General features: G+C 37.7%; 1 protein-coding gene across 3 annotated transcripts in view; it reads left to right on the top strand.

The window, feature by feature from the left end:
- The window catches only part of LOC124180816 (RNA-binding protein 24-like), a 35,070-nt gene that overhangs the window by 1,272 nt on the left and 7,836 nt on the right, over positions 1–25,962 (top strand). For 2 of the 3 annotated variants that reach the window (XM_046566636.1, XM_046566634.1), the window contains 3 exons: positions 4,848–5,277; positions 7,942–8,068; positions 13,930–13,990. In XM_046566636.1, coding sequence (XP_046422592.1) covers positions 5,014–5,277; positions 7,942–8,068; positions 13,930–13,990 — 452 coding nt within the window. In that variant the 5' untranslated portion in view covers positions 4,848–5,013. Of the gene's footprint in view, positions 1–1,629; positions 1,719–4,847; positions 5,278–7,941; positions 8,069–13,929; positions 13,991–25,962 lie in introns of those variants that run through there. The other variant, XM_046566635.1, reaches the window with a different exon arrangement.

The raw sequence follows: 25,962 nt of genomic DNA, 5'->3' as shown, positions 1-25,962 counted from the left end.
TCGTCGAGTCGTCGAATCGAAGGAGGGATTTGTTCGCTTCGAAAATCGCTGTGATAAGAACTCGGCATTCATTGCGTATGAAATCGGTGGGAACGATTCGAAATCTTGTTGTACAAAATATTAGAAATCGATTGAAATCGACAAGCTACAAAGAATATTTAAAATCGATCTAGAAGTTGGTTTACTTTGTGAACTCGTTGTAGGCAATCAAATATATGCAATTAAGGTTTGTGACATTGTTTGAAATCGCGTGTATCTCCCGGAATTTATTCGAGTGAAATATAGCTTCAAGTAAATGCGAGGATATCGATACGAAATCTCGTTTCAGTAATTGGGAGGACATTGGGTAATCGCGATACTCGAAAACACGTTTAAGAAATTTTAGAGCCAATTCTAAATTGCTTTTTTAAGACATAGTTGAAGGGGTTCGTGGTAATCCTTCGGTATAACAGGAAAAAAGTGATGAATTCCGTACAAGTTATCATCCTCGAGGAGCCCGATCCACTCGAAAATCGACCGAACGATTTCCATTCGTAACCAATAATTTCCAGTGTTCTCTATCGATTTCCACCCGATCATGTGATTTTAATTCATTTCTGGGCGTTCTAAGCAGTTTTCAGTGATTTCCGGATTAGATTGAATTACACGAAATCGCTACCGATCACTGGAAACCAAGGAAAGCTCACGACGAGGTAGAAATCGATAGAATATCAACGAATTGAAATCATTTCCACGATTTTCAACTTTTCCCGTGGGATTTCTTCAGCGTTATCAAACGCTTACAAACCATTGACAACGATGCCCAATGACTTCGGCTACCTAAATTGATTCCTCGTTACTTCAGCGTCCGTCCGAGTCATGTATCGTTCGATTTCTATAAGCACCGTTGAACTTGTGACCTTTTCTAGTAATCGACCCCCCGGTGAAACCCTCTTGCCGTCTTACAGTGCCGATAGGCAGTTTCCTCTTCGTCTGATTTCTCTTTCGGCAAGTAGCGGTGTTTTTGTCCCCTGGAAAAGCGGTAGATTTTCTTCGAATAAATTTTACCTCGTCGGTAGTCACGGACGTACGTAAATACCATCGCGCAGCGTTTCTCGCATATGTCGTCGCGCATAGCTGGTACATAGTAGGTATTCGATGAGAAATCCACCGAGGGCCTTTATACAGTACGACACTACACAATATATGATTATACACAGTGTGCACCGGTTCTGCAGCTGCCGTTCGGGGATTCGAATGGGGTGGTGGAACGGAGCAGGGGAGAATTCTGGGCCGTAAGACCCGTCGTACCCTTCCTGGATCCCCGAGCCGCGGCTACAATGAGTGGACTTTCCCTCCCCCCTCCCTTCGCCCCCCCCCCTCCCCCCGATTCCATCTCCCTCGCTAGATCCTCCGGGACCGCATCGCAAAACAGCGTTATACCTGCAAGACGTAGTGTAACGGACGTTTTTCTCTGTATTTGCGCGAAGCCTGGGCGGTAAGGGTAGACAAAGAGTATTTGGAAAAGTACCGTGGGGACTTACGACTAGTTTGCGGTCTTGTCCTGGCCTTGAAATTGCGTTGCAGCCTGCGCAAATGCACCGAGTTTTTCAATTTCCAGGGTTGCTGGTCAGTTGCTTTTCCTCAGCGTTGGTTACTTGTTCTTAACGGACTCGCTCTCTGTTACTTTTTTCAAGCATTCGTCACTTTAGCCAGTTTTTAGCTCGTAATTGAGTTTTGTGCGTAAATCATTTGGATGCATAATTTTTTTTTAATAAGATTTTGTCTGTCAAGTGTTGTGGTATTTTTAGCCAAAAAATCAGCTTCAGGTAGATTTTGGAAAATTAACGTTCGTTGCTTCTGTATCGAAATGTTTCGGCCGAAAGGACAATAAATTTATAAATCAGAGTTATCGTTCACTTGTCATTAATTTACTAAGTATCTTGTACACTGATCAATATTTTTAATTCGGAAAAAGACGTGAAAAACTAGGAAAACTCGGTTACAGCGACATCAATTGAAACAGGGATGATTCTGATGAGTTGAATAACACTTCTGTGGCAGCACTTCTTGTTTAATTATTTTGCAATAATCAACTCTGATCAGTCACTTTTGCGAGTTCTGAGAGTCACTTTAAGTCTGAAAGTCTCTTTTCTGAATTTTTGAAACGACCCGATTACTTATAGCAGCCGCGAATTTCTTACCTTTTCCTTCTTCGCCGAAAGACACGAGGCGGCTTTTTGACAACACCGCATGATTCGATGCTTTTCTTTGAGTTTATTGTTATTTGGTTTAAGATCGAAACAAAAATTATTATTTAACTATTTATGAACGATTCTGAAGGGATTAGGTTTCCAAAATGTTGGCGTATTTGCGTTTCATTGTGGTGTAAGTTTCGAAGTTACGGTTTTTCAAAAAAATGCTTCGTTACGCTAATGTTACTAATTTCCATTTCGTCGTCCGAAGAATAAAGATTCGATCATCCAGCATGGAAAGAGTGTCTCATATTCAGAGTTGTCCTTTCAAGATTTGGCAAAAATTATCCAAATTCCGTTATCAACACTCTCTTTACTAAGGACGGAAATTTCATTCGTGTATTTGTAATAATTCAGCTTTAAATTCTACAGAGAAACAGAGGGAGGGAGAGGGAGAGGGAGAGGGAGAGGGAGAGGGAGAGGGAGAGAGAGAGAGAGAGAGAGAAACTATCTTTCACTGTCACCTCTGTGTCTGCGAAAATGCGTTTCTACTATTGTTTATCAGTTTTGTAATAATCGATATACGTTTTAAAAAAAGTTTTAAAAAAAGTCAAAAACTATAAATCTGTGTCAAAACCAGAAACATCTGGTCGGAAACTGGCGATGAAATAGTAGAATAATTAAAGTGGAACCGAATAATGTCATCTCATTTCTGATGGATGTAAACGAGGACGTTGAACGTTTATTCAAAAATCGTTTGGTTCTCTTGCTTCTCAAAATTTGCCAGTCATTATCATTCTACAGACTTGTTGTATATAATTTACTGCGTGAACGAGTTTCTAGTGGAGTAAGACGACGATAATCGAGCGAAACCATGGAAAATGTCAAAATTGATTATAACAGTTGAAGAAATATTTAAAGCCAAGGCAAAATTATAGCAAAATTACAGAGTTCCTAATTTGCTTTTCTTACGTGTTGGGAAAAATAATGCCTATTTTTTCATATTCTAATCTCATTTTCACCTCTTTCCTCGCATACATGGAATGCTTGCAAAGTGTGCAAAGCTCTCGTGTTTACCTTCGTCTAAACGACCCTTCAAATCAAGACTTACGGGTGTGTAAATTTTGAGTAAACGCTTCCGGAAGGGGATGCAGCTTGAATTACGTCATCGATTGTTCGCGTGCGTGGAAATTTTATTTCTTTTTTTCGATCGCAGTATCCAGGAAAATTTTCCCTATTTATAGCATCGATTATTAGTTGGTTTTGCAATTTGCGCTGTGAATTGTGTTAATATGTTGTATATATGTATATTAGTATATAATGTAAATCGTTTTGAGTACACGGAGAGGATATACTGATCAAATTCTAACAGCTGCGTATAAACTTTTCGTTATGAAAAATAATAATGTTAAATAAATTCTTTTCTGTTGAATGGAGAATTAAAACTCGAGTCTTTTCTCATTGAAAAGTTTTCGCTTAAGGAAGTTATTAGATATGCTTGTAACTTTTACGTTTGTAGTTTTTGAAAAAAAAAGCTTACCGAGTTTTTTATAAAAATTTAATTTTTATTCAAATAGGTTCATTTTCAATATTTGAAATATTCTTTTCACGAATATAACGTAAGTTGAATTTATTTTTATACACATTATGTTGTTAGTTAAAAAAAATTGATTTTTGGCGATATTTTTCAATACCAAAGCTCTTCGTACTTAATTTTATAATTCATATTCCGAATATTATTATGCGTATAAATATAATACGTAATTTGGGGATGATTTGACGTTTTCTCTACATGCGTATGCCACGAAAAGTCTAACACTATTGCATTCACCATAAATTTCGACTTCTTTTTCGCAGTTTCAAGATGTTGTCCTTAAATTTCGAAATAATGCAGTAGCGAAAATTCTGTTCTTTTTTTTATTATTGAAATGCGGATTTGATGGAGCGAATTTTGAAATTCGAACCCACGGCATGTGACGCAAATTGCGTTGCGAATCGTTGAGTAATGATCCAGAATCGCACGCGTTACACGTTCTAGGGTACATACCTATATGTATACACACGAGTCTGGAGAACGAGGAGTTAAAGTTGAGGTATACATATACAAGAGGCACGTGCAGCGGTAAATATAGATTCAGAATTCGCCAACTGGGTATAAAATTATTGTCCGAAAGCAGCGCTAGAAAACTCGACCGTATTTCAATATCGACACACCGACGGCCGAGACGAGTGCTTAATTATTGTTGGGAAAAATTGGCGAGCAATCGGAATAAGGAAAATTAGGAGAGAAAGGAAGAGGATAGAATGGAATACAATAAGATTATCGGTGTTCGAAATTTTCTCCCGAATCAAAAGGATTATAGGCATGGTGAACTTTTCAAAAGATCGAGATTTATCTTCTTTCATTCGTTTATAATCTTCAGAATAACGCAGCGTAGAACTTTGAGAGCTTTTCTGTTTCTTCATCTCAGTGTCGATTCTTAGATTTTTTTACTCAGGCAAATTAGATCGGGAAATTTTTATTCGAGTGAGCACGTTTTTTTTGAGGAGTCATTTGAGGTTGAAAGTTTACGTTTTTGAGATTTGAACTCTGTCTCGTCCCTATAAGGCAGCAGAAGAAACCGTTGCATAATATTTATTGTTGCGTAATATTTGTAATTATTTCTGTTACAGAAATCATTCCGCGCCACGTGCCCAATTGTCTGTGATATTAATATACGCTAAGAAGAAGAGTAAATAAATAGAGAGAGAGAGACAGATAAAGAGAAAAAAAAAACCAAAGACGGGGAGATATTTTTTGTGAGATAAGTGTAAGAAAAAAACTTTCAAAATTTTGAGTATGTTGATGCCGGGAGCAGCTGGCCTTGGTGCCGTTGGCGCTGTTGGCGCTCCGGGACCGGAAGAATTGGTCTCGGGATTGGGTGCATTGGCGGCAGTAACGCCGCAGCAAAAAGACACGACATGGACGAAGCTTTTCGTCGGAGGATTGCCTTATCACACCACCGACAAAAGCTTGAGGGAACATTTCAATGTTTACGGTGACATAGAAGAAGCCGTCGTCATCACCGACAGACAAACGGGGAAAAGCAGAGGTTACGGTTTTGTGAGTATCGATGGATTTACATTTTTTTTTGAAGAAAGCAAACAAACAACAAACAAACACAAACATGATCGGCCGTTCGCTCGAGGAATTGGAATTAAATTGTTGGTGAAAGGAAGTTGGACGGCTGGAATATTATTTGAAATAACGATGACTTGATCGTGATTACTGTAATCGTTAGAAATCGTTGTTAAGCTTGCGGTGAACGCCAAATGGTTTTGATTCGTTAACGTTTTATTGATTTCTATCTTATCGCGTGCTTTCATTTGATTTTCAATGATGTACCAGCGTTTTAGATGATTCTGATTTCAGTTGAAAATCAGTGAAAATTGACTAGAACGGCAGGAAATTGTTACTAATTAGGAGTAATATTGGAAGTCAACAATCGGAATATGATATCGTAAAAATCACGAGGCTGAAGTTAGTTACGCTAATGTGACGGAACATCGGGAGGAAAAATAATCATTGTGCAATTTTAGAATGACTTTTGAGGGGTTGACTTTCCAAAATATCAGCATATTTCGTTTGTTTTGGTTGGCTAAATTTTAGACAATGCTAAAGGTGCGAAGCAATGACTTTTCGGAACAACGTTACAGTAACGTTAACTAACTTCTACCTCATTGAGAATCAATGTTAATGCATTGAAATCACTTATTTGATATTCAAGTGAGCGTATAGCTGCAACTATTTTTGAAAAATTGTCATTATTAATATTTTTTACATCCACCGACAGCGTTTTATTGATCGACGCATCTGACGATTTTTCAAAGTCTGCTAAAAAATACTCCACATTTTTTTTTGATTTCTAACTCACGCTTTTTTACATGTTTTGAATATATTTCAAGCCTCGAAGAACTACAGCGAGTGAAATTTGTCAAATCGATCTAATCTTTTTTTTCTTCACCCGATTGAGATCCTTTCATTTTCGGAGCTGGAAATATTTTGAAATACACAGAATCAAGACGATACAATTGGTGCAGGTTTAAATCTCCTTTATCCAGGTTCTTCGTGTCTCTTCGCGTTGTATCCGTATAATATACTGTCGTCGAGTTTGAACAGTTACGCGATCTGGCGTATTATCACATTTACGGCTTCACTCCCGAGATTATAATTTGCCTGGAGACTAAGTCACGTTTGTTTTACTTTTCTCTAAAATACAAGGGATGTACGTACTACCCTAATTATATTCTCATTGGTAATTTTACACGCGCATAAACGCAGGGTCGTTGCAAAAAGACTTTTGACAATTCGCTTTGAGGCGAAAAACTCACAAGACACATTCTCAAAATGTCTTATTGACTGTGCAATAAAATTTAACAGCTTCAAATTTCTGGTAAATGAATTTCGGTGATCGCAGAAAAGGCTAAAAGAATCGCTGCGATTGTTTCACCAATTTTGAACTATTAACAAGCAATTGATAGTACTCCAATATTGGTGATTTAGTAAGGTTTTTCATGAAGTAAAATTTCATTATTGCGCGCATGTTTTTCTTTAATAAAACCCGGTTTAATTTCAACTCGCAGTGCGCGAAGACACATTACGAAATAAAATACATTGATGAATATACAAGTTTAATAAATTCTACGTGGATAATTCGAGTGATTGAATTCAGTGAGTAAAGTATATTAGCGAGTTTCGACAGTTGGATAAAATCAATCTACCGTGAGAGCATATGTGTTGTACAAAATGTGTGCGAAACTACTTTCAATTTTATACGCAGACAAATTTTTATGTAGTTAGAATTTGACGCACGACGCTTATGAAATGAAAAAAAGTAAAAAATAAACAACACACCGATACTTCGATTCCTACAAAATTTTTGTATCATTGATAGTCTTGTTGCATAGAATCGATGCCAAAGTTCTCGTCCGTGTGTTGGATATTCTGTTATGTTGGTTTATTTCCAAATGTTGAGTTTCGCAGCCGCGGTAACGCCTGAACAACTGTTAAAACACGCGACAACTGTGCAATGTTAATTTGAACCCACTTATTTATGCATACAGAGATACAGAATTCCACTTTTACGCTTTTTATGCCTCGATAAAACGCCGCTTGCGAACAAGTCGCTTGCGTTACAGATAATATGGTAATCAAGAGTTCTCCGGTTTTTCTCCTTAAGGATATCACTTCCGGCATACAATAAAATGGACGAAAGGGGCCTAAAATTTCTGCCTGTACTGTCGAAAATTATTTTGAATTTTCAACACATTTACTGTACAAAACAGTCGTCAAATTACGAAATCAGCTTGCTAATTTACCAATTCCGTGTAGCGACTTAAATTACTATGTATTTGCCTTAAGTTTACGATAGAAATCATTGATTTTACTAAACTTTATAAGAAAAACACAAATCAAAATAATTTGCATTTACTAAATTGCATAGTTTTATTGTATTTGTAAAAAATTGAATAAACGGTGAACGTACGGTGAATACAATGTACAAAGTTCTATAAAGAAATTTTTAACAATGTGTATAAGTATCGTGAGCTACGTTAAATTGTTTCAACAAAGGCAGAATTTCAAGCAACATTTCATTGTTTCATGAAAAATTTCATTAAAAATACTTCATTCACACACGTGATACACTTGCTGGCAGTTTAATGTTCAATAAATAAATATCCAAGTGTGAAAACGACAATCGCTGATGAAAAAATTATTGAAACGCAGGTTATAATGGGAGACAGACCGGCGGCAGAACGAGCCTGCAAGGATCCAAACCCCATAATCGACGGACGAAAAGCAAACGTGAACCTGGCGATCCTCGGTGCCAAACCCAGGGGAAATCTCCAAGCGAGTGAGTGATAATTAAATAATCTATTCACGAGTACCGAGTGTACGTGTGAAAATATGGGAACAACGAAAGATTGCGAAGTCGTATAAAGATCCTCTGATATTTCTTTCGAAAATTCTGTTCTAATTGACAAAATATGAACAATTAAAATGAAGAAAGAGAGAGTATTGCGTCATCGACAGCAACAAGCGTCGGAACTTTCTTTTAACGAAGATGCTTATTGTAATTAAGTGCGACGTTTATTGTGTTAAAAATGAATCTCCGATCTTGGTGCTTATCGTTCCTTGGCCTTTACGCTTGTCGCATTATATGTATCGGTAAATGCTTATAACTAAACCTGTTTTTCAGCGAACCCACGTGTATATACGTATCGTTAGATTTGCCGATGACTACGGCAGTTGGTAGACAAAATTTTCGCGTTTCGTTTTGAATTTTTTTCCCCACTCCACGACTCTCGAGTTGAGTATCCTTTAAATGTTAATTTTTAAATACTGCCACCGTTGAGAAATTGTCAACATATTATTTGCATCGTGAAGAATCTCTGCACTTTCTTTTCTTGGAAATATCCCGGTATGATTGTTGATTTTTTTTTTTTTTACGATTTTTGACCAGATTCGTCTCAGCTCTTGGAGTAATTTAAATACGCGATAATATCGGATTTAAAAAATTGATAAAAATCGGGAGCTCGCGTGTTTTGTATCAGGCGAAAAGGATAATTTTCAAAATTCATTATATTTGTATGACAAACGACTGTCGTAAAAGTCAGAGGTGCTCGCAGGATTGTTGAAAAAACTTTATACTTGGAAAACAAAACACGTTTCTTCTTGTTTTACTTGCTAACAATTATTTATCGGATATCGATATCGTTCGATTAAATAAACCGGCTTCATTCGCGAGCGGCGAAGGTTGACTCAGCGCGGTCTCGATGGACTCTTTAAATAATTGACTAGTTATAGAAGAAACCTCTAATCGAAGTTGCAGGTAATATACAGTTCTACAGATATTTTCTGATATCAGGTCAAGACTACGGAGCGAAGCTGAAAATCCGCTTCCGTGTAAGAAAATGTCGAATACTGGTTGAGAAAAAGAAAATTTCTCTACTAGTATTTATTCATACTGATTACACGATTACTGATATATTTAATTTTAGTTCCATTAACATTTTGATTATTGCTTGATTGTTCTTCAAAGCAAAGTATCAAGAAGAAAAAAGAATTTGTTCAGTAATCAGCATGAAAGAAAACAAAGTTTGGAAATTCGAGGGTGACTCGGCGTTATCGTAATTGGTCAATATTTCGGTTTCCCAAGTTTTTTCCTTCTCGCACCATACAAGCCATTTGAATGCAATTTATCGTTCGACGGAAAAGAGACATTGGAAAGTTGACGAAGGAAAAAAAGTTGGAAAAACACCGGCGTTCGTATCGCGGGCTTCTCGCTGGTCAGCAGCCTTATATATACCAGAATCGATTTTGGCGGCTGAATTTTTCATGAAGTTTCACGAAAAGGATAGAAGTTGGACATACGTATAGCGGTGTAGCAGGCTTCGACCCAGAAGAGGAAAATAATGACCATGAAAAATATAATCAAACCGAGTAAACATTTCCACGCCTAACTTGCCTGAGATTTAGCGTTTTTTTCTATTTCCAGGTTAACGGAAGTGCCGTCCTTAATTTTCCGTTGAAATACCACGATTCGGTTAACAATCCTTGCGATTTTGAACTAGGGTCAAGCAACTCGGCACTCGTCGTTATTCCCCACAATTTATACGCAATGTGACGAAATTTACGCACGGAGAAATTTCACGGTAATAAATAAATGCGTATTTCAGCATCGAAAATTTGGATGAAATTTTTTAAATTGTAGTTTTTTGTTCCTAAAACACTGTATATACATATAATGATTTTTATTTTTAATCGTTGCAATGCGGGACAGTTTTTTTGACTTGATTGATTGAAAAACTCGTCTGTAAGTATATTAAAATCGTACCTATAAGAACTAAGATTGTTTTCACAGTCCGTGGATAAAAAATTACACTTTTTTCAAAACCACAAGCATTTCGAATATTTAAAAATCTTGTTTCTAATGCTTCAATTATATGCAGTTATGTCTTATCACATGATTTTTGAAGAGAGTCCCAGTACGTAACACTCAAAACGTTACGATATTCTTGGAGTTTTTTTCAGATTTTCCTTTTCACGTGTACAGTGTACAATTTTCAATCACGCGACTTTGGATCTCTTCAGTGTCAAACGACGAAGTTCTAGCGACTTTTGACATTGCAAATCGATAATCTTCGGCACACTAATGATTGAGGTGTCGGCACGGACACCAATTTCCCTTCGAATTTCGATCCCTCCACTCATTAAACATACGTTTTGAATTTGGGGAGGGACGCGGGTTGGGGTAAAAACTTTGCCGACACGCGTAGGCTGTCTAATGGACAATTTGTCAGCGTCCGGTTCCGGCCAGCGCCGAATTGTGAAAGAAAGCTGCAGCGAACTTTGCCGAATTCCTTCATTCTCATTTTCTTTTCGCCCGCCAACCGTGTTTCTCTTTGCTAGTCTTCCATATTTTCTGTCTTTGATTTCCTGTTATTTTTTAGGTACGTCGCTCTTTCCATTTTTCTTTCGTTTTTTTTCCGATGAAACGATACGCTCACACATTTCAGGCACATACCTGCTGATTGCCCCTGGCTTTCAGGGTACAATTTGATTGCTTTTACCATACTGACATCTCTTTTTTTTGCATTAATATGCATATATATAGGTATAAATTACCGGGGAACGCAAAATGGAATTTCTCGTATAGATTTATTATCACGAAAAAAAAAGTTTCGTTGAATAGTGAGAGAGTTTTCGTCTTTCATATAACCCTCGTAATCCTTTCTGTGTGGTATTCCCGTTGTACATAATATACGTAAATATTTCAATTTTGTTTTCTCCACGGACGTGTATAAACGTCACTTCAACTTTATTGAACATTCACAACGGGTGAAAATTCTGACGAAATAGCTTGAAATTCTGGCCAGAATTCAAAACAACAACCAGGCTTCCATCTTTCATATACAATCGTAATTTTACTATTTCATTAATTATTTATCAACTATTTACTTATTTCAGTAGGATGCATGAATATCCCAATTGTGAATTTCGTTTCTTGAATCGATAATATCCTAGCTTATGTTTGTTCGAATTCCTTTTCTACGTAGTAAGGATGTTGCCTCATTCGTATTTTTCGTCATCGGCGCAATCAGCATTGCTATTGATTTTTGTAGCGGCTTTTTATAATCCAAGATGGCGGACCCGATACGGCGGATATAAAATCGAATTTCGATAGTCTTTTTTTAGATTTTACATTCCCCATTTTGGATTTAGAAATGATGAGACTCCGACTCGATATTCGCGGTCAGCGACCGGAAAACCCCCTGATTAAGAAAATTGAGGCCGAAATATTGAGTTGAAAAATGTGCGAACGAAAGAGTTACTCCGCGAGTAATGTTTTGCCGTAGTAAGAACGCAGAAAATATATCATCCCTTTATCCGGCAGTTTCTAAACGTTTTTTGCCAAGCTCGCATGGTATTTTCTAGAGCAATGATAATCGGATGCTGCGCAGCACAGGCGAGTCAACGACGGCTGGTGACGCTCTCCAAGTCCCACGTGAGTCACTGCAGAAGCCAACAGTCACCACCAGCTTCTATGGCCGACGACCGTGGCGTTCGGCCAAAATTTTTGCGTCCGTGTATCTAAAATTGGTCTAAGCGCGCGGGTTTTTTTTTATCCGCTTTTGTCGCCGTCCTGCTGCATGCGTGACTCTCGTCTTTGTCTTTTTGTCGCGAATCCGTTCCCTCCTGGCGACGAGCCGCTCAAGTTTAGCCGGGATTACCCCGCCACTCCGTTTCGCATCCCTGCAGGCTGTTCTCTAAATATCTTCATCAGTGAATGTTCGTTGCGATGAATACGGGAGAGCGGCCCGTTCGCTCGAAAATTAGAATTAACGGTCTCGGATGATTTCCAATGTTACTTCTGATTACCGATGATTTTAGAAATTGAGAGAACAACAGGGGATTATTGTATAAGATCACTGGAAATCGCACAGAATGATGGGAAATCGTTGGAAATCCATGGAAATCACTTGGCTAACCGGAAATCAATGAATCCGTGTGATAAGATCAAAGTCAATTGAATTGTAAGGAATTCGCATTTACGTTCCTTTGGTTTATAATTTGATTTTTCGTCTGTTGCGCTTTCAAAAAAAACAAAATAATAATATCACTGAAGAGATTTGGACGTTTGACATATCAATGATTTCGATTCAAAATTCACACTGCCACATGAGAAATTCCAAACGTCTGATAGTTTGTGAAATATTTATTTTTCAATTTTTTTTTATATCGAACAACGTTTTTCAATGTTTTGAATTGCATTTGGCGATGAAAAATTACCCAATTCTTTCCTGATTTACAATTTCAGACGCCATCCAGAAATTACCGTAATTTATTTCAAAGGTGGACTTTTACTTTTACTATTTATATAAAATTCGAGAACATTTTGGGCAAGATTATTGAAAATTTTTTGCCACCGAACAAGCCGAATTGCAACATGTGAGCAGATCTTTTTCAAATCCGGACTGCTAATACTTTTTTATTCACAGAACTTTCGGTACAAAAAATACACAACATCGTTCATAATTTACTGCGGTAAAATTATTGACACCGATACAAATAGAAAAAAATAGGAATAAATTGTAACTTTTCGATCTAACTTTGATCTATGATTGTTCAAAAGGGATGTTCAAAAAAAAAAAAAACATAATTCAAAGCAACTGTAATTATGTTACCTCCATTTTTTCAAAATCGTTGAGCGATTGGAGGGATTCGATTTTTTGGAAAAGCTGTAACAGAGTATTGAAATCTCTCAGAAATGAGCTGTGAAAAGCTGTCCGTACATTTCGTAATTGTGAGCACCACGCTAAACGTTTCGTCCATTTAAAGATGAATCAAAAAATTTGACATTGTTAGATAATGGCGAAAATATATTTTTGCACGGCAATTCGTGATACGTTCGAAATATGTCAACTTATTTAAAGAATCGCATACACAGGTATGCGTGAAATTTTACGCGCTTAATGCCGGCGTTAATACGAATGCAGAGCCAATCTACATCAGCGTACACGAAGAATCAGCGAAACAAGCTCCAAGCGAAAGTGCTTTTCGACGTATTGTTTTTTATGTGTAGGAATAAGGCGTACGTATAAAGCTGTAACTACGAGTCGGTGGGCAAAGGCGTATATCGCTCCATTTTTTACTGGGTCGTATTTGTGCGTTCTTGTGAGATAATGTAGGTATGGTTTCCATTCTGCCATTGGGCACATCAATAAGTTTATCGGCTTTACGTATCTTTCGCGTGCATGTGGCGTCTATTGCAAATATATACATGTGTGTACGTTGTCTCGTATGATATCGCTTGCCTGAAATTGTACCTGCGTGGCTGTTGAGAAGGGGGACGAAACTCTGGTTCGCACACACTTTCGATTCGAATTTAGGTTTCAGTCATATCGCGTGTCTAATGGCATAAGGTCGTAACCGCCAAAAATGCAATTTTAGTGCCAAAAGGGCCTATGGTATTATTTTTCTCTTTTCCACCATTTGCTCTGAAAGTTATCAAAACGTATAATTGAACCGAAATCAAGCGTTTGAATATTTAAAGGCAAAATAAGCCAACATTAATATGTAGGCACGAAAAAAAAAGATCCAAACAGAAGGTAGTAACAACCATTTTATTTTTCTGCTATCGATCTCGAAACCATTGATGCACATAAGTAAGTTGAAATCTGTAAATTTTTTTTTTGTTTGCTATGTTTTCAGCGTTTCCATTTGCTGCTGGAATTCGGGCAGGATATCCAACGGTTCTACCTGGCCAATATGGGTGAGTTCTTTGTCCTAGTTACGTAAATTACCTGTAATCATACACTATACGTAGTTTTCGTAAACACAAAAATCATCAGACTTTACAGGAATGTAGCTTTAAAGCTGTTAAAATCACGAAACAAAGGGTCACTTTAGCGGCTCTCGTCTTACAATTAGTCGCAACAAGCTGGAAATAATTGATACCTCGTATAAATCGGTAAATGAATTCGCTTTCTTTATTACGTCCTTATTAAACTGGAGCCACGATCAGTGATTTAATATCGAGATAAGTTTAATAATTATGCTCCAATAACGAAAGAAGAAACAGATGAGGAAGAAGAAGTAGAAGAAAAAAGAAAAGATAGAAGTGGAAGTGAAAAGAAAAAAAAAAAAAAAATATATGAATTCAAACAGCGATGAAAATCAACGCAATGACATTGTCGAGTTTACATTTTCGTCCCTACGCGATCCATTTCTAACCATTTTCCCAAAATCTGAAAAAGCGTATCCGACGTTGACTCGATATTGCAATACCGGCGATAAAAGATGAGGAGAAACAAATAAATTTTTTTAGTCAAAAAGTAACCGGATAGCTTTTTTAATATCCATTTTCGATTATTGAAAATATTGCAGGCTAAAAATGAGACACGAATTTTCGGAATCCAGTTGAAATTTGAAGTTTGATTTTTTCGACTTCACTCAGGATACTAGAAATTCACTTCCTTCGGTCCAAAAGCTTCAAGCATCGTGTCAAACGCTTCAACGATTTCTGATCAAAATTTCCGTCGTCACAGTTGAGTGAAAAAGTGTATTTCCCTTTTTCTTAGCAATTTCGTTAATCCGTCAATTCATCTTCCGAACTTGTTCGTATATTTTGATTTAAATAAATGCTGGTACAAAAAAGTGTTAAACTTGAACATCCGATACACTCTGACAGATATATCAAATTTCCTTATTCAGTCCGTCCTCGTGTATCCTAGTCCTGATTAGTCCTGCGGTCCAGGCTGAAAATAGGAGTGTCTACGAATGGCTGTTACGAATCCCCGCTACATTTGATAAAAATAAAAAATTCACGTTAAACTCTGCAGAGCGAAAGGATCTGTCGATAAAAAATATTGAGAAATTCCAGGCTCTCCGACCTGAGCTGAACAATCGTTTAGAAATGGTATAATTCCGTAGAGATGTCACGAGGTGAGGGTGAAAGAAAAAAAAAAAAAAAACTTGGTATCATTATTTTACACAATTGAAAAGACCGAGAACAAGGAAACGTGTCCTTGTTTTTTGACTAAAGAAAATAATAAAAAAAATATATTCTCTTTTTCCCGGCCGATCCCACGCAGTGAAAAATCGCTCAGATATTTTCGAAAATTGGAAAACTGAGGCTACACGAGTGAGAATATGTATGTTGTCCTATTCTCGTTAGTTCGCACTAATAACAATCCTTACCATATTGAGTAAGCCAGCATAACCGCAGATGTAAATGACGTTTCAGCCCCTCGACTGCACGCGCGCCACTAAATGGGAGACGCTGCAGTCCGAAGTTGCTAATCATGAATGCAGGGGTTACACACTCGTAAACGGCCGAAATCGGCGTCCTTATCCTTAAGGATTAGAAGGAGAGAGACTGAGAATTCGAGCAGTGACAGTGATATGAAAGAGCAAAAAAAAACCGAACCATGAGTACGAATTATCAATATCGATCTTATATTATAATAATCCAAGATCAATTTGGTTGTGTTTTTTTTCTTGACAGTGATGATATGATTGCGGTTGTTGAAGATTGGAATTGTTTGTTAATGTCTTTCCTTTTTCTTTTCTTTTTTTATTGTTTCTTTTTTTTTTTTTTTTTTTTTTTTTATAATCTGTGTTTTTTTTTTTTTTTTCTTTTAATTATTCTCTTTTTTTGAACTTTGATTATACTTTCACTCGTATATAATTACGTACAATATCAATACAAGAATATATATATATATACACGTACACGTATATATTATATATTTTTGTAATATAATATGATATAACAATCACTCGCAGAGACTTAACGACAACGATTATCGTTAGTATTATTATTATTAACTATTAATCATCAATCAATATAACGTATTGTGTTATGTTATTTACACAGATCGCGTTCTAAACGCGGATGTATACGTGAAAATATTTTGCAATTTTTATTTTCTCTCTCTCTCTCTCTCTCTCTCAATATTTTCAAAACTTTGTATACGTTTTCCATCGCATCAGAAATTTACGTTCCAATCCATTACAATAATTCGACTCTTTCCAATATATATTAATTTAATTTACTTACGCGAATCTTCTACCGTTGTCTTTCTCTTTGTCCCTGTTAAATTCGTTTCTATTCATATATATATATATATATATACGTACTTTGATTCTTAATTTTTACATTGAAATCTCTTTTGTCTCTTTGTTAAGGAGTGTGTTTCAAGAGTAGTTATAAACGAGTAAGTAAATGAATCTTTATATTTGTTTGCTGGTGGCGGGTATCACTCGACGAAGTGATGTGCAGTGGTGGTTTTGGTCACTCTTGAAAACGCGCTGTGGTTTTTCCGTCACGCATAATCTGACGCCTCGTGTTACGTTATGTTATATTATTATTATTATTATTATCATTATTACTATCATTGTTGTTGTTGTTGTTATTATTATTATCGTTTTCATTACATGCACTAACTAAGATCGATAATTGATCGTCCGAATCGAACCGAGAGTAACTATACGCATTGGACCAAAAAAATCGATAAAATAGTGACGAAAAGTAGGTGAACAAATTATCCCATTAATAATAGAAATAATTGACAATAAAATTTTTGACCAACGATATGAGAAGTAAAATTCATCGATATATATATATATATATATATATATATATATATATATATATATAAATTGTCCTTATATTCGTGAAAAAGTTCGAATTTTTATTGCCGGGTTTTAGGGAAACCCGAGCATAATTGCCCGCACGAATATAGCATGCATTAATTCTTCATTGTCTCGCCATAGGGCAACAATATCGATCGCATATGTATACGCACGTATGTGTTTACAACACAGTAAATTTCGGGCTGGTTAACTTTTGCTGCAGGATGAACTGTTTCCGAAATGTGAAAGAAAACAAAAAAAAAAAAAAAAAATTCGTTATTTCCATTGTCCTGCTCTTGCATTACCAACGAAATTGACAATACTATAAATATGGATAAATGACGAACGTGGTAACGCAGAAAATGTACAGCAACGAGCGAGAAAATTGAGAAACGAATTATTCAAATGAAAAAAAGAGAGAAATAAAGAAACGGGCTCGACATAACATAAAAAAAATAAATCTAGTACCAACTGCTGATATTTTTCTGTCAGCTCTTGGTGATTTATTTATGTGTATATAACTATATTCATACACAATCTGTGCGACGAGTTTGGTTGTTTTTAGACGACACGGAAACTGGTGAAAAATTGTTACTACTATTATTGTCATTACTATTATTACGTTGCTCCAAATTTTGAAAATTTCCAGACACAGTCGCCGATACAGGTATACGTACTCATACAATATTGCACATATGTGCGTGAAAACGTTGACGTACGTATTATAGAGCAAAGTCATAATACGAGAGACAGTTTCTCGGCTGTAAAAATCGAGGGCACTTAAAAGCCGACGTGTGTGTGTGTAGGTATACAATATACATAGGTATATACTTGTTTTCTTTTCTCGCGGCGCGTTTCAACGCCGACGCAAATACTGGGGGGGGGTTTCCTCTTTTTTTTATTTTAACATCACCCCCTCTCTTTCTCCCTCTTGTTTTCACGCTTTGCGCATATCTCGATTATAAATGCCGTTTGGAGATGGAAACGGGTGAAAAACACGGAGAGCGATGGAGAATGACAGAGAGAGAGAGAGAGAGAGAAAGACAAAATAAAAATAAAAATAAGAGTATTAATAAAATAACGATGGTAATAACAATGGTAATAATAATAATAATAATAATACGATAAAACTGCGATGAAATCGAAGACAAATGAATGGAAAAAACAAAATGCACGAAGAAGAAAAGGAAAGAACTTCACCCACGATTTAAAAATAGGATGAAACACTTTATTCTTGTATAGGGTTATCAGGGCTCTCTAACAAACAATAACCTTGTGCGTGTGGTGAAGGCTTACACTACACTTGGTGTCGCTGTATTGGTGTTGTATTTTTGGTGTTGTAATTGGTGGTTTCAATAACACGCGGCACGAAGAGCACGCTGTAATACGGAGTTGAAAAATCGAAGAAAGCAAAACGAGAGGATGAGAAAAAAAAAAAAAGAACGGAAAGAAATGTAAAGAAAAAAGAGCTTTTATTTACTGGACGATGCAGGGAAATTAAAACGAGGAACGTTTTAATGAAGTTTAAGAAGGCGACGGACGATCAGCTGCGACTCTTGATCGTTGCACTGCAGTTCAAACCCCCCGGACTGAATTTTTTATTCACTCCCAACGCGGACCCCATGCAAAGTCCCATCGTATTTCAAAGACGAACCTGGGGAGGATATTTTCACCTCTTGTGTAATCGTTTTTTAACCGGAAATCACGCGAACTTGGTCCGTCAAGTGTTTCGCCAATTCAGTTTCTTTTGTGGTTTTTTTCTTTTTTTTTTTGTTTTTTTCCTTTTACATCAATCTGGGAAAAATGGAAATAGATTGTCGATCATTTCTGCGAGGTGTGAACGCCACGTAAATTTATCATCGGTTTTTTATGTATAATGTTGAAAATCGGAGAATGCCCGATCAGTTTTCTTGCTGTCAAATTTTATTGGAGTTTCAATTTGGACACGATTTTACTACCGAGAATAATTTTACGAGTACGTTATCTTTTACAAACTTTGGTGTACGCGTTGCGTGATTTCTGACGTACGAAAAGTGATCAGTTTCATAAAAACACGCGTGATCGTTACGACAATCTAAGGTGTATGAATATTATAGTTTTGGAATTGTCGTGCCAGATTGTGAAAACTTATCACGATGAACATTACATTACGCAGAAATTTTTACGACACATCGCCACGAGTTTCCAAAATTTGTATTCAGCATCTACCTGCAGTATTTTTTCGTTTGTATTTTTTTTTCTTCGACGATCTTGAATCATTTTCAGAAATGGAATAAGCTTCTTATTTTACCAATTTAGCTTTTTGTATTAGCAATGTACGTTGTTATAGTCTTATTTTGTAAATCTTATAAGTGACGTGTTTTGCTAAAGTTAATGGTAATATTTTTTCTAGCCGAACAGGTCGAAGAAACTCTAGGTATTGGGTTTCAATTTTCTTGGGCTGATCAAACTTTGAAAAACATCTACCACAAAAATTGTAGAAAAATCGATGCTATCTTCATCAATTCGGATTACCTTTCGAAATGTTTTCGAGAAGGCAGAAAAATTTAGAATCCATAAACCGCGGTTTTTGTTTTTTCCTTCTTCTTTCCGGCAGAGTCGTTGACAACGATGCGATGAAAAATCTGAGATGCAGGAATAGGAGGTACATACACACATATATAATAATAGAGGAGGAACGATATTTATTATTCTTCTTTTCGCGGGATTGGAAGTTAATCGTTGACGCGGAGGCGAGTAAATGTTTGCATGTCCTAAATCATTGCCCGCCGCGCGTCTTAATTACGCGGAAAGCCGTGATTCTCGGCTTCCTGAATTTTCCCGGCAAGGCAAGGCGAGGCAATGAAATCCAACACCGCGGTGTTCCCCGTTTGCCGCCGGCTGCTGCAGACGTTTGCAGCCCGATTCCATCGGTTAGTTGAAACGAACGGCGGTGTCGCAACTACGAGGGCGACGCGACGCCCTGCGTCGAAGGCGGCCATTTTGGTTGGCAGCGGTCCAATCTTTATTTAGATCCACCTGTGTCCTCCGTGTCAAACCCTCGGCGTGTTCTTCCTTCTCTCAGCCGCCGACGTCGAACTCCGAGACTAACTAAGATTTAGGACCGCGCCACGAGGCATTTCTTACTTAGGCTTAGCCTATTTCCGCTCTCTCTCTCTCTCTCTCTCTCTCACTCTCTGTTTTCACCTATTTTGCTCTCCTAAGCATCTCCGCGATATCGCGTCATCTCCCACACCTGTCCTCGCGTAAAGTATATTTAATTAAAGTACATTTGACCACTCGCGGCTGGATCGCAATTAATTATTACATAAATTGTGTATGCAGGGTATATGCGTCCGAGTTAGTGTTCTACTTGTGCAACTCGCGGTTACTGTATTATACACTTGGTTTTTATTCTTTTTTTCTATCCTACCGTAGTCAAAAAATATGCATTTCTCAGTGCAGGTTCAATGTAGGTTCGTATGCACGAGTTTTGTAGCTGTAACGGACAAAGGTGCAACAACCGATTGATGGTGAGGTCTTAATCGATTGATAAAGTATAGTAAACTAAAGAAGGTAGATCGGAGGTTACAGTAGCGAGGAAATATAGTATTGACAGGAAAAATAATACTAGTAATATGTACTTGAAATTTCGACAATATTTACACAGTTATTGTAATGGTAACAGTTTTACCGGAATTCTCTGTTAACAATAAAAAATACAAATTTCGAGAAGAGAATTTAGTTGCGCGGAGAAGGTTAGATGAAACTAATTTTTATTATCAATATTTTCATCTCGTTTTGCCTTGATAATGGCTTTTGTGTTTTATGCAATTTCCTGAGCTGAGGCAGCTGTGACGTCACGCTGTTGACGTACTCTAAGAAAACTCTCGGTATAAAATAGCAAAATTCTATGGCAACTGGCCGCCGTTTATTTTTGTTAGATTAGGTCAGGTTAGGTTACTTACGCTTCAATATCAGGAGGTCAGAATGACGGAAAAATACTGCGAAAGCTTGGGTGGAGCAAATAATGAAACTGTAAGACTTTGTCCGATTCACTTCGTGTCTTTTCTACTGATGTGCGTTGCTTGAAAAGCTTCTTCGAATAATCGAACAGTCCGCGAAATACTTTTTCCAAGTATTCCTAGGAATCCCTGTTAAATACCAGTTTTCAATTGGCAAAATTTTCGTCAAGTATAGGGAATGTGAAAAAAGTCCTTTTGCTCCTATCTTATCGTGCAGGGTGCAGGTAATAACATTTAAAAAAATATCGTTTCGAAATGCCGGAAGAGTCTGCATATATTTTTTTTTCTTCAACTGTGAAATACAACGAGTGATAACGGATTATCAAAGTCTCGCGAATTCTGAAATCCTGTAAGACAGTCTGTGGGTGAAAGAAAAAAAAAAAAACAACTTACATCTGAAAATGACAAAAAATCGTTGAGAAGAAAAGTTTCATGAATTTTGAACGTTTCAAGTCATAGCATTTTGGAGAAGAATAATTTGATCATAAATATTTTTATAAGTACATGATATTTGTAAACAATAAATTTCAATTGCAGGGATATAATGCGAGTGGAAAAGGTGCAACCAAATTCTCTGAGAATCATACTCTGCACTTTTCGCTGCTTCGAAAAGCAGGGACGTTTTTCTCAGCGGATCAATAAGATGATCCGGAAACGGAGATGATGCGATGCCGCACGACGGTCAGTCTCGTCTGTTATCACCTCCGTTTTTGGGTCGCCCAACGTCTCCGCGTTACTCGTTCGTTCGCCTCGCCTTTTCCGCGACGTCTAATGTCCCTGTAAAGTTTCTAACGATGCGGGTACGTAAATAGTGTTGCGGGTAATTAACGGACGACACGTGCCTTTCGTCAAGTTTGATTTCTCGCTCTCCGAATCTCATGCCACGTTTCGAGTTTCCCTCGAGCCGTGTGACGCCCGTGTCAATACGCGTCGTTATCTTTTACGAAAGATCCTAATTTGTTGGAAAGAAGGAATCCATTGAGCAGGGACGTGATTTTAATTATCGTTTTATACTTTTCTCAAGGAAGTCACAAGTTTAACAGTCGTGATGGTAAACAAATTTCTATTCAAAGGAACTTGAATAGCTGGGTGTAACAATCTTTGAAATAACGAGCGTTCAAAACCTTGGAAATTTTTGGAAGTCTTGCGGTAGACGCCAAGTGGCTTCAATTCGTTCATTTGAAATGATTTCTCACCATTCTAGACGATTTCCAGTGATTTGTGATTGTGGTTTCATCCAATTGGGAAGTGACTCAAAATCAATGTCAATGGATTTAAATTATTCATTCGATTTGCGAACGAATGCTCCCTTAGGTGTAATAAGTCTCATGTTTTCTTCCATCAGAAAGAGCCCAAGAAGAAAGGACTTGCGAACTGTTTCTTTGATTCAACAAAACGGGAATCCCAATAATTTTGCTAGATTTCAATAATTTCAATCTCTAGGAAATTCGGTGATTTCGAGCAACTTTAACCGTGATTTTCAAATAACTTTAAGCCATCTCACGCGATTTCAAGCAATTTTAGATCGATAACGAAGTGATTTGTGTTTGGGTTCCGAATGAGTCCGAGAAATTTCAACGATTTCAAGCGATCTTCGAGCGATTTCTTAACAATCGCTATTACATGTTTGAACATCGGGCGGATTTGATTTTTGCTGCGATTCCATGTTCCGAAATTTTATTCCCGCGGATAACCGCGAAGCAATTTCCACTAATCACGCGGATACTCTGCAGGTGCTCGAATTGTAGGCAGGTACATGCATACATTTAATAGCTGCGTTCGGAGCGAATGATTTTCGGTATCGCCGGTTTGCGCAGCTGTTGCGCACTCGAATTGCGGTGGAAATTGGATTCGCGAGTTGGAGCCACCCCTAGGCCATCATTGGCCGGTAAAACTTTGAGTGGATTGGCGGATGATCCGATTGGATTATCCGGCTGCGCCGGCGCCTCCGTTTCTCGGCTTCGTCGCGAAGCTCATTTCGCGCACCCCGCGTCACGAGGCGTGGAAATAATTCTCGCCGAGAGCTAAAAGCTCCTCGATAACAATTCTCGACTTGTTGCTCCTACCGGATTACATTTCAATTCTGGATTCTCTCGAAAAACAGCCGAATTTTTTTTTTTTCTACCAACCAAAAGATGTTGGATTTGTGTAAATTAAGAAGCGAATAAATCATCTCCTTTCCGGGGTTTTTTTTTTTGTTAGTTTCTCGAATCTACTTCGCAACTCATTCAACGTATAAAATAGTTTTTTTTTTCAAATGCTTGACGTTCCAATTTGAATATTTCAAAATTGTACCATCGCTGTCACTATTATTGCCATTATTATTTTATCGTCGACCATTCTTGCGTTGGAATTAGTAAGCGAAAAAAATGAGAGACAAAAAGGAAGATGCAAAGATAGAAAAGAGGGTTTCATGCTATTATAGGTAAACATAGAAGCGCGTGCAAACAGCTGGCGCAGAAAATTTATACCCAATACAAATCCTGCGGTACAATGCTTCAAGGATTATGGACAGATGGAATAATTTACATTAAAACAGTGCCGTGTCTCTTCGCATATCAAAGTCTCTTTACCCGCACGTCAGGAAATTCTTCGTACAATGCATCTCTGATTAATATGTGTCGCGTATGTTTCCACTTGCAATCGCAGCGCTTTACGATGCCTGAGGGTTATATCTAAAACCGTGAGCAAATAACCTTCGGGCAAATATACGTATCGCATCGATCTCTCGATTGCACATCTTTCGAACTCGTGGAGGTCTGCGTTGCAATTGTCTTTGTTTAAGAGATGCGTCATTATACGAATTTGAAGAAGTTTTAAAAGCGGAAATCATAATTTTCCCACGACATGGTGGATACAGTTCGATGTTTTGTAGAAGAAATTGTAATTCTGCAATTTCCGATAGATTTTTGTCCCCGAATACTTTTTTCTCTTTCTTCGCAAAGAGTTTAAGATTCGTTCGGTAAAAGCTAAAATTTCGAGAAATTTATCTGCCTTGGAGTGTAAAAATAAATCGACATCGCAATTTATCTTTTCGCAAACATTTGCCAAACGATTTGTAAATTTTTCCCTCGATTAAAAGCTCGACAAAATTGATCACGCTAGAGGATCCAGTTTCCATCAAAATCATGTTTTGCAGCTAACGCACACAATCAGGCGTGTCTCATTTGTTCCCAAATAAAAATCCCAATGACAAAACTAAATTAAAAATATATAAATATTGACGCGATTTAGGAACAGACACACAACGCATCACACTGCATATGTATCTACGTACCTACTTGCAATTAGAATCCGCGACATCGGGATAATCACGTTGCGGTGGGATTAAATAAATTACAGCTCTACTCGTTGAGGAACAAACTAACTCAGAGGCAGTACTCTCCCCACGAGGCATGAATTCTGCACCCTTCGTACGACATTCACCCCTAATCACGCGATCTATCCAACGATTGTTAGCCAGCCCTAAGCACCTGCCGTTGGCCAACGCGTTCGCTCTCCCTCACCTGTTATAGCCCTTCGCCCGGAGGTATAGGTGATATTGTAACGTGGCACACATGTGACGGCGGTCGCGTGTCTGTGAAACAAGCATGAAAGCCGCTGGGGGGTGAGTTCGCGGAGGGCGGAAGGGTGGTCGAACTTGGAGGAGGGTGCAGGTCGCTTATGTACGACGCGAAGCGGCGGCAAGTCGAGAGATCCTTATCCGAGCAGCGACCACTTTGCGTCGGAAGTCGTTGAGGAAGTTGGTCGGATCCGACACGGAAATGCCTGCAAAGCTCGTAGCACGCGGCCCTTCACCTTCGTTATCGCCAAGACTGCGCGGATTAAGATAACTAAGCGTTTTTATCGAAAATTAGGTACATATATACGAAAACGACGAAATTCAATTGCTTATATTTCTCAACGAAAATAAAAGAAACGAACCCAATCATTTTCTAAATACGCTACTTTATGCCCACGTAAAAAGTAAAGAAAAAAAAAAAAAAACATTGCTAGACGAAGATTAGAGGAGGTTGTGCTAATCGCGAATCAATCGATGACACCTTCCATTAGGATAATTCAGCCCCATAAATCGCCTTAATACCAATACGAAGTGAACTGCTGGGGTTCCGAAAGCACTGATGTGAATGGTCATGTAAGTATAATATAAGTATGCATCGTTTACCGCGTTTGATCGATGGAAATTCAAGCTTCGCATCGATGGGGCACTTTCCCAAATTGATTGCAACTACTCTTTGGTAGCTGTTCGTTGTTTGCCTGCCTGTTTGAATTCTGAATCATACATCCTAGGAAACTAATCCCGCTGCGCGAATTCACGCACAAGGTTCGGAAACTTGCCCAAGAATCAAGTGCTCATACGTTTCTAATTAACAATTCTTCTAATCGTAAGAGGTTTTGCCAAAATCGAGTTACATCGATGTTGAGTAAATGGAAATCGAAAAGCGAAAAGTTATATCTCAAAGTTCTAAATTTTTTTTTTTTTTTTTGATATGCACTACGGGAAGTTCTTCATGTTTCAAGATAAAAGAAAAAGACCGAAGCGTTTCTCCCAAGCGAAACATCCTGCTAAATAAGTGCGTTCGATTTTTGAAGTATAACAGAGAATTGAAAATCTATCTTACGGTTTGACTCTTGTAGGTGTACGTACACTGAGAAAAATTTCATTTCTTACAGTAACTAGAAAAATTCAGTAAAACAGGTATCGTTGAAAAAAACTGTTTGAATAGTGTTGGAATTACGAAAAACGAGGTGCCCGTAACCATTTTGCGCTATCGTCGATCCTATTTTGGTAATTGCAACGCAAAGTCAGTTTGTGAGGTATACTCGACTTTTTTAGTCAAGTAAGACTCTAAGGTCAATTTATCGTTGCCCAAGCGTTAAATTTTCGCAACAGTTACAAGAAAGTATAGTAACAGTGATCGTAACGAGAAAGAACAGTAACGGATAGCAGACTTTCCGGTAACAGCTGGAAAACTAATTTTCATTTTCTACCTAGAAGTATATTTTCCGATTGTGGTAAACAACGAAAATAGTCAAGGACTGAGCGGTAACCGGAACTGAAAATTTCTCTCAGTGCACCGAGACTTTTCGCGTAGTTTCGCGC

The sequence above is a fragment of the Neodiprion fabricii genome, chromosome 4, assembly GCF_021155785.1.
Source record: "Neodiprion fabricii isolate iyNeoFabr1 chromosome 4, iyNeoFabr1.1, whole genome shotgun sequence".
NCBI classification, from domain to species: Eukaryota; Metazoa; Arthropoda; class Insecta; order Hymenoptera; family Diprionidae; genus Neodiprion; species Neodiprion fabricii.
This window is presented reverse-complemented; position numbering and strand designations above follow the sequence as displayed.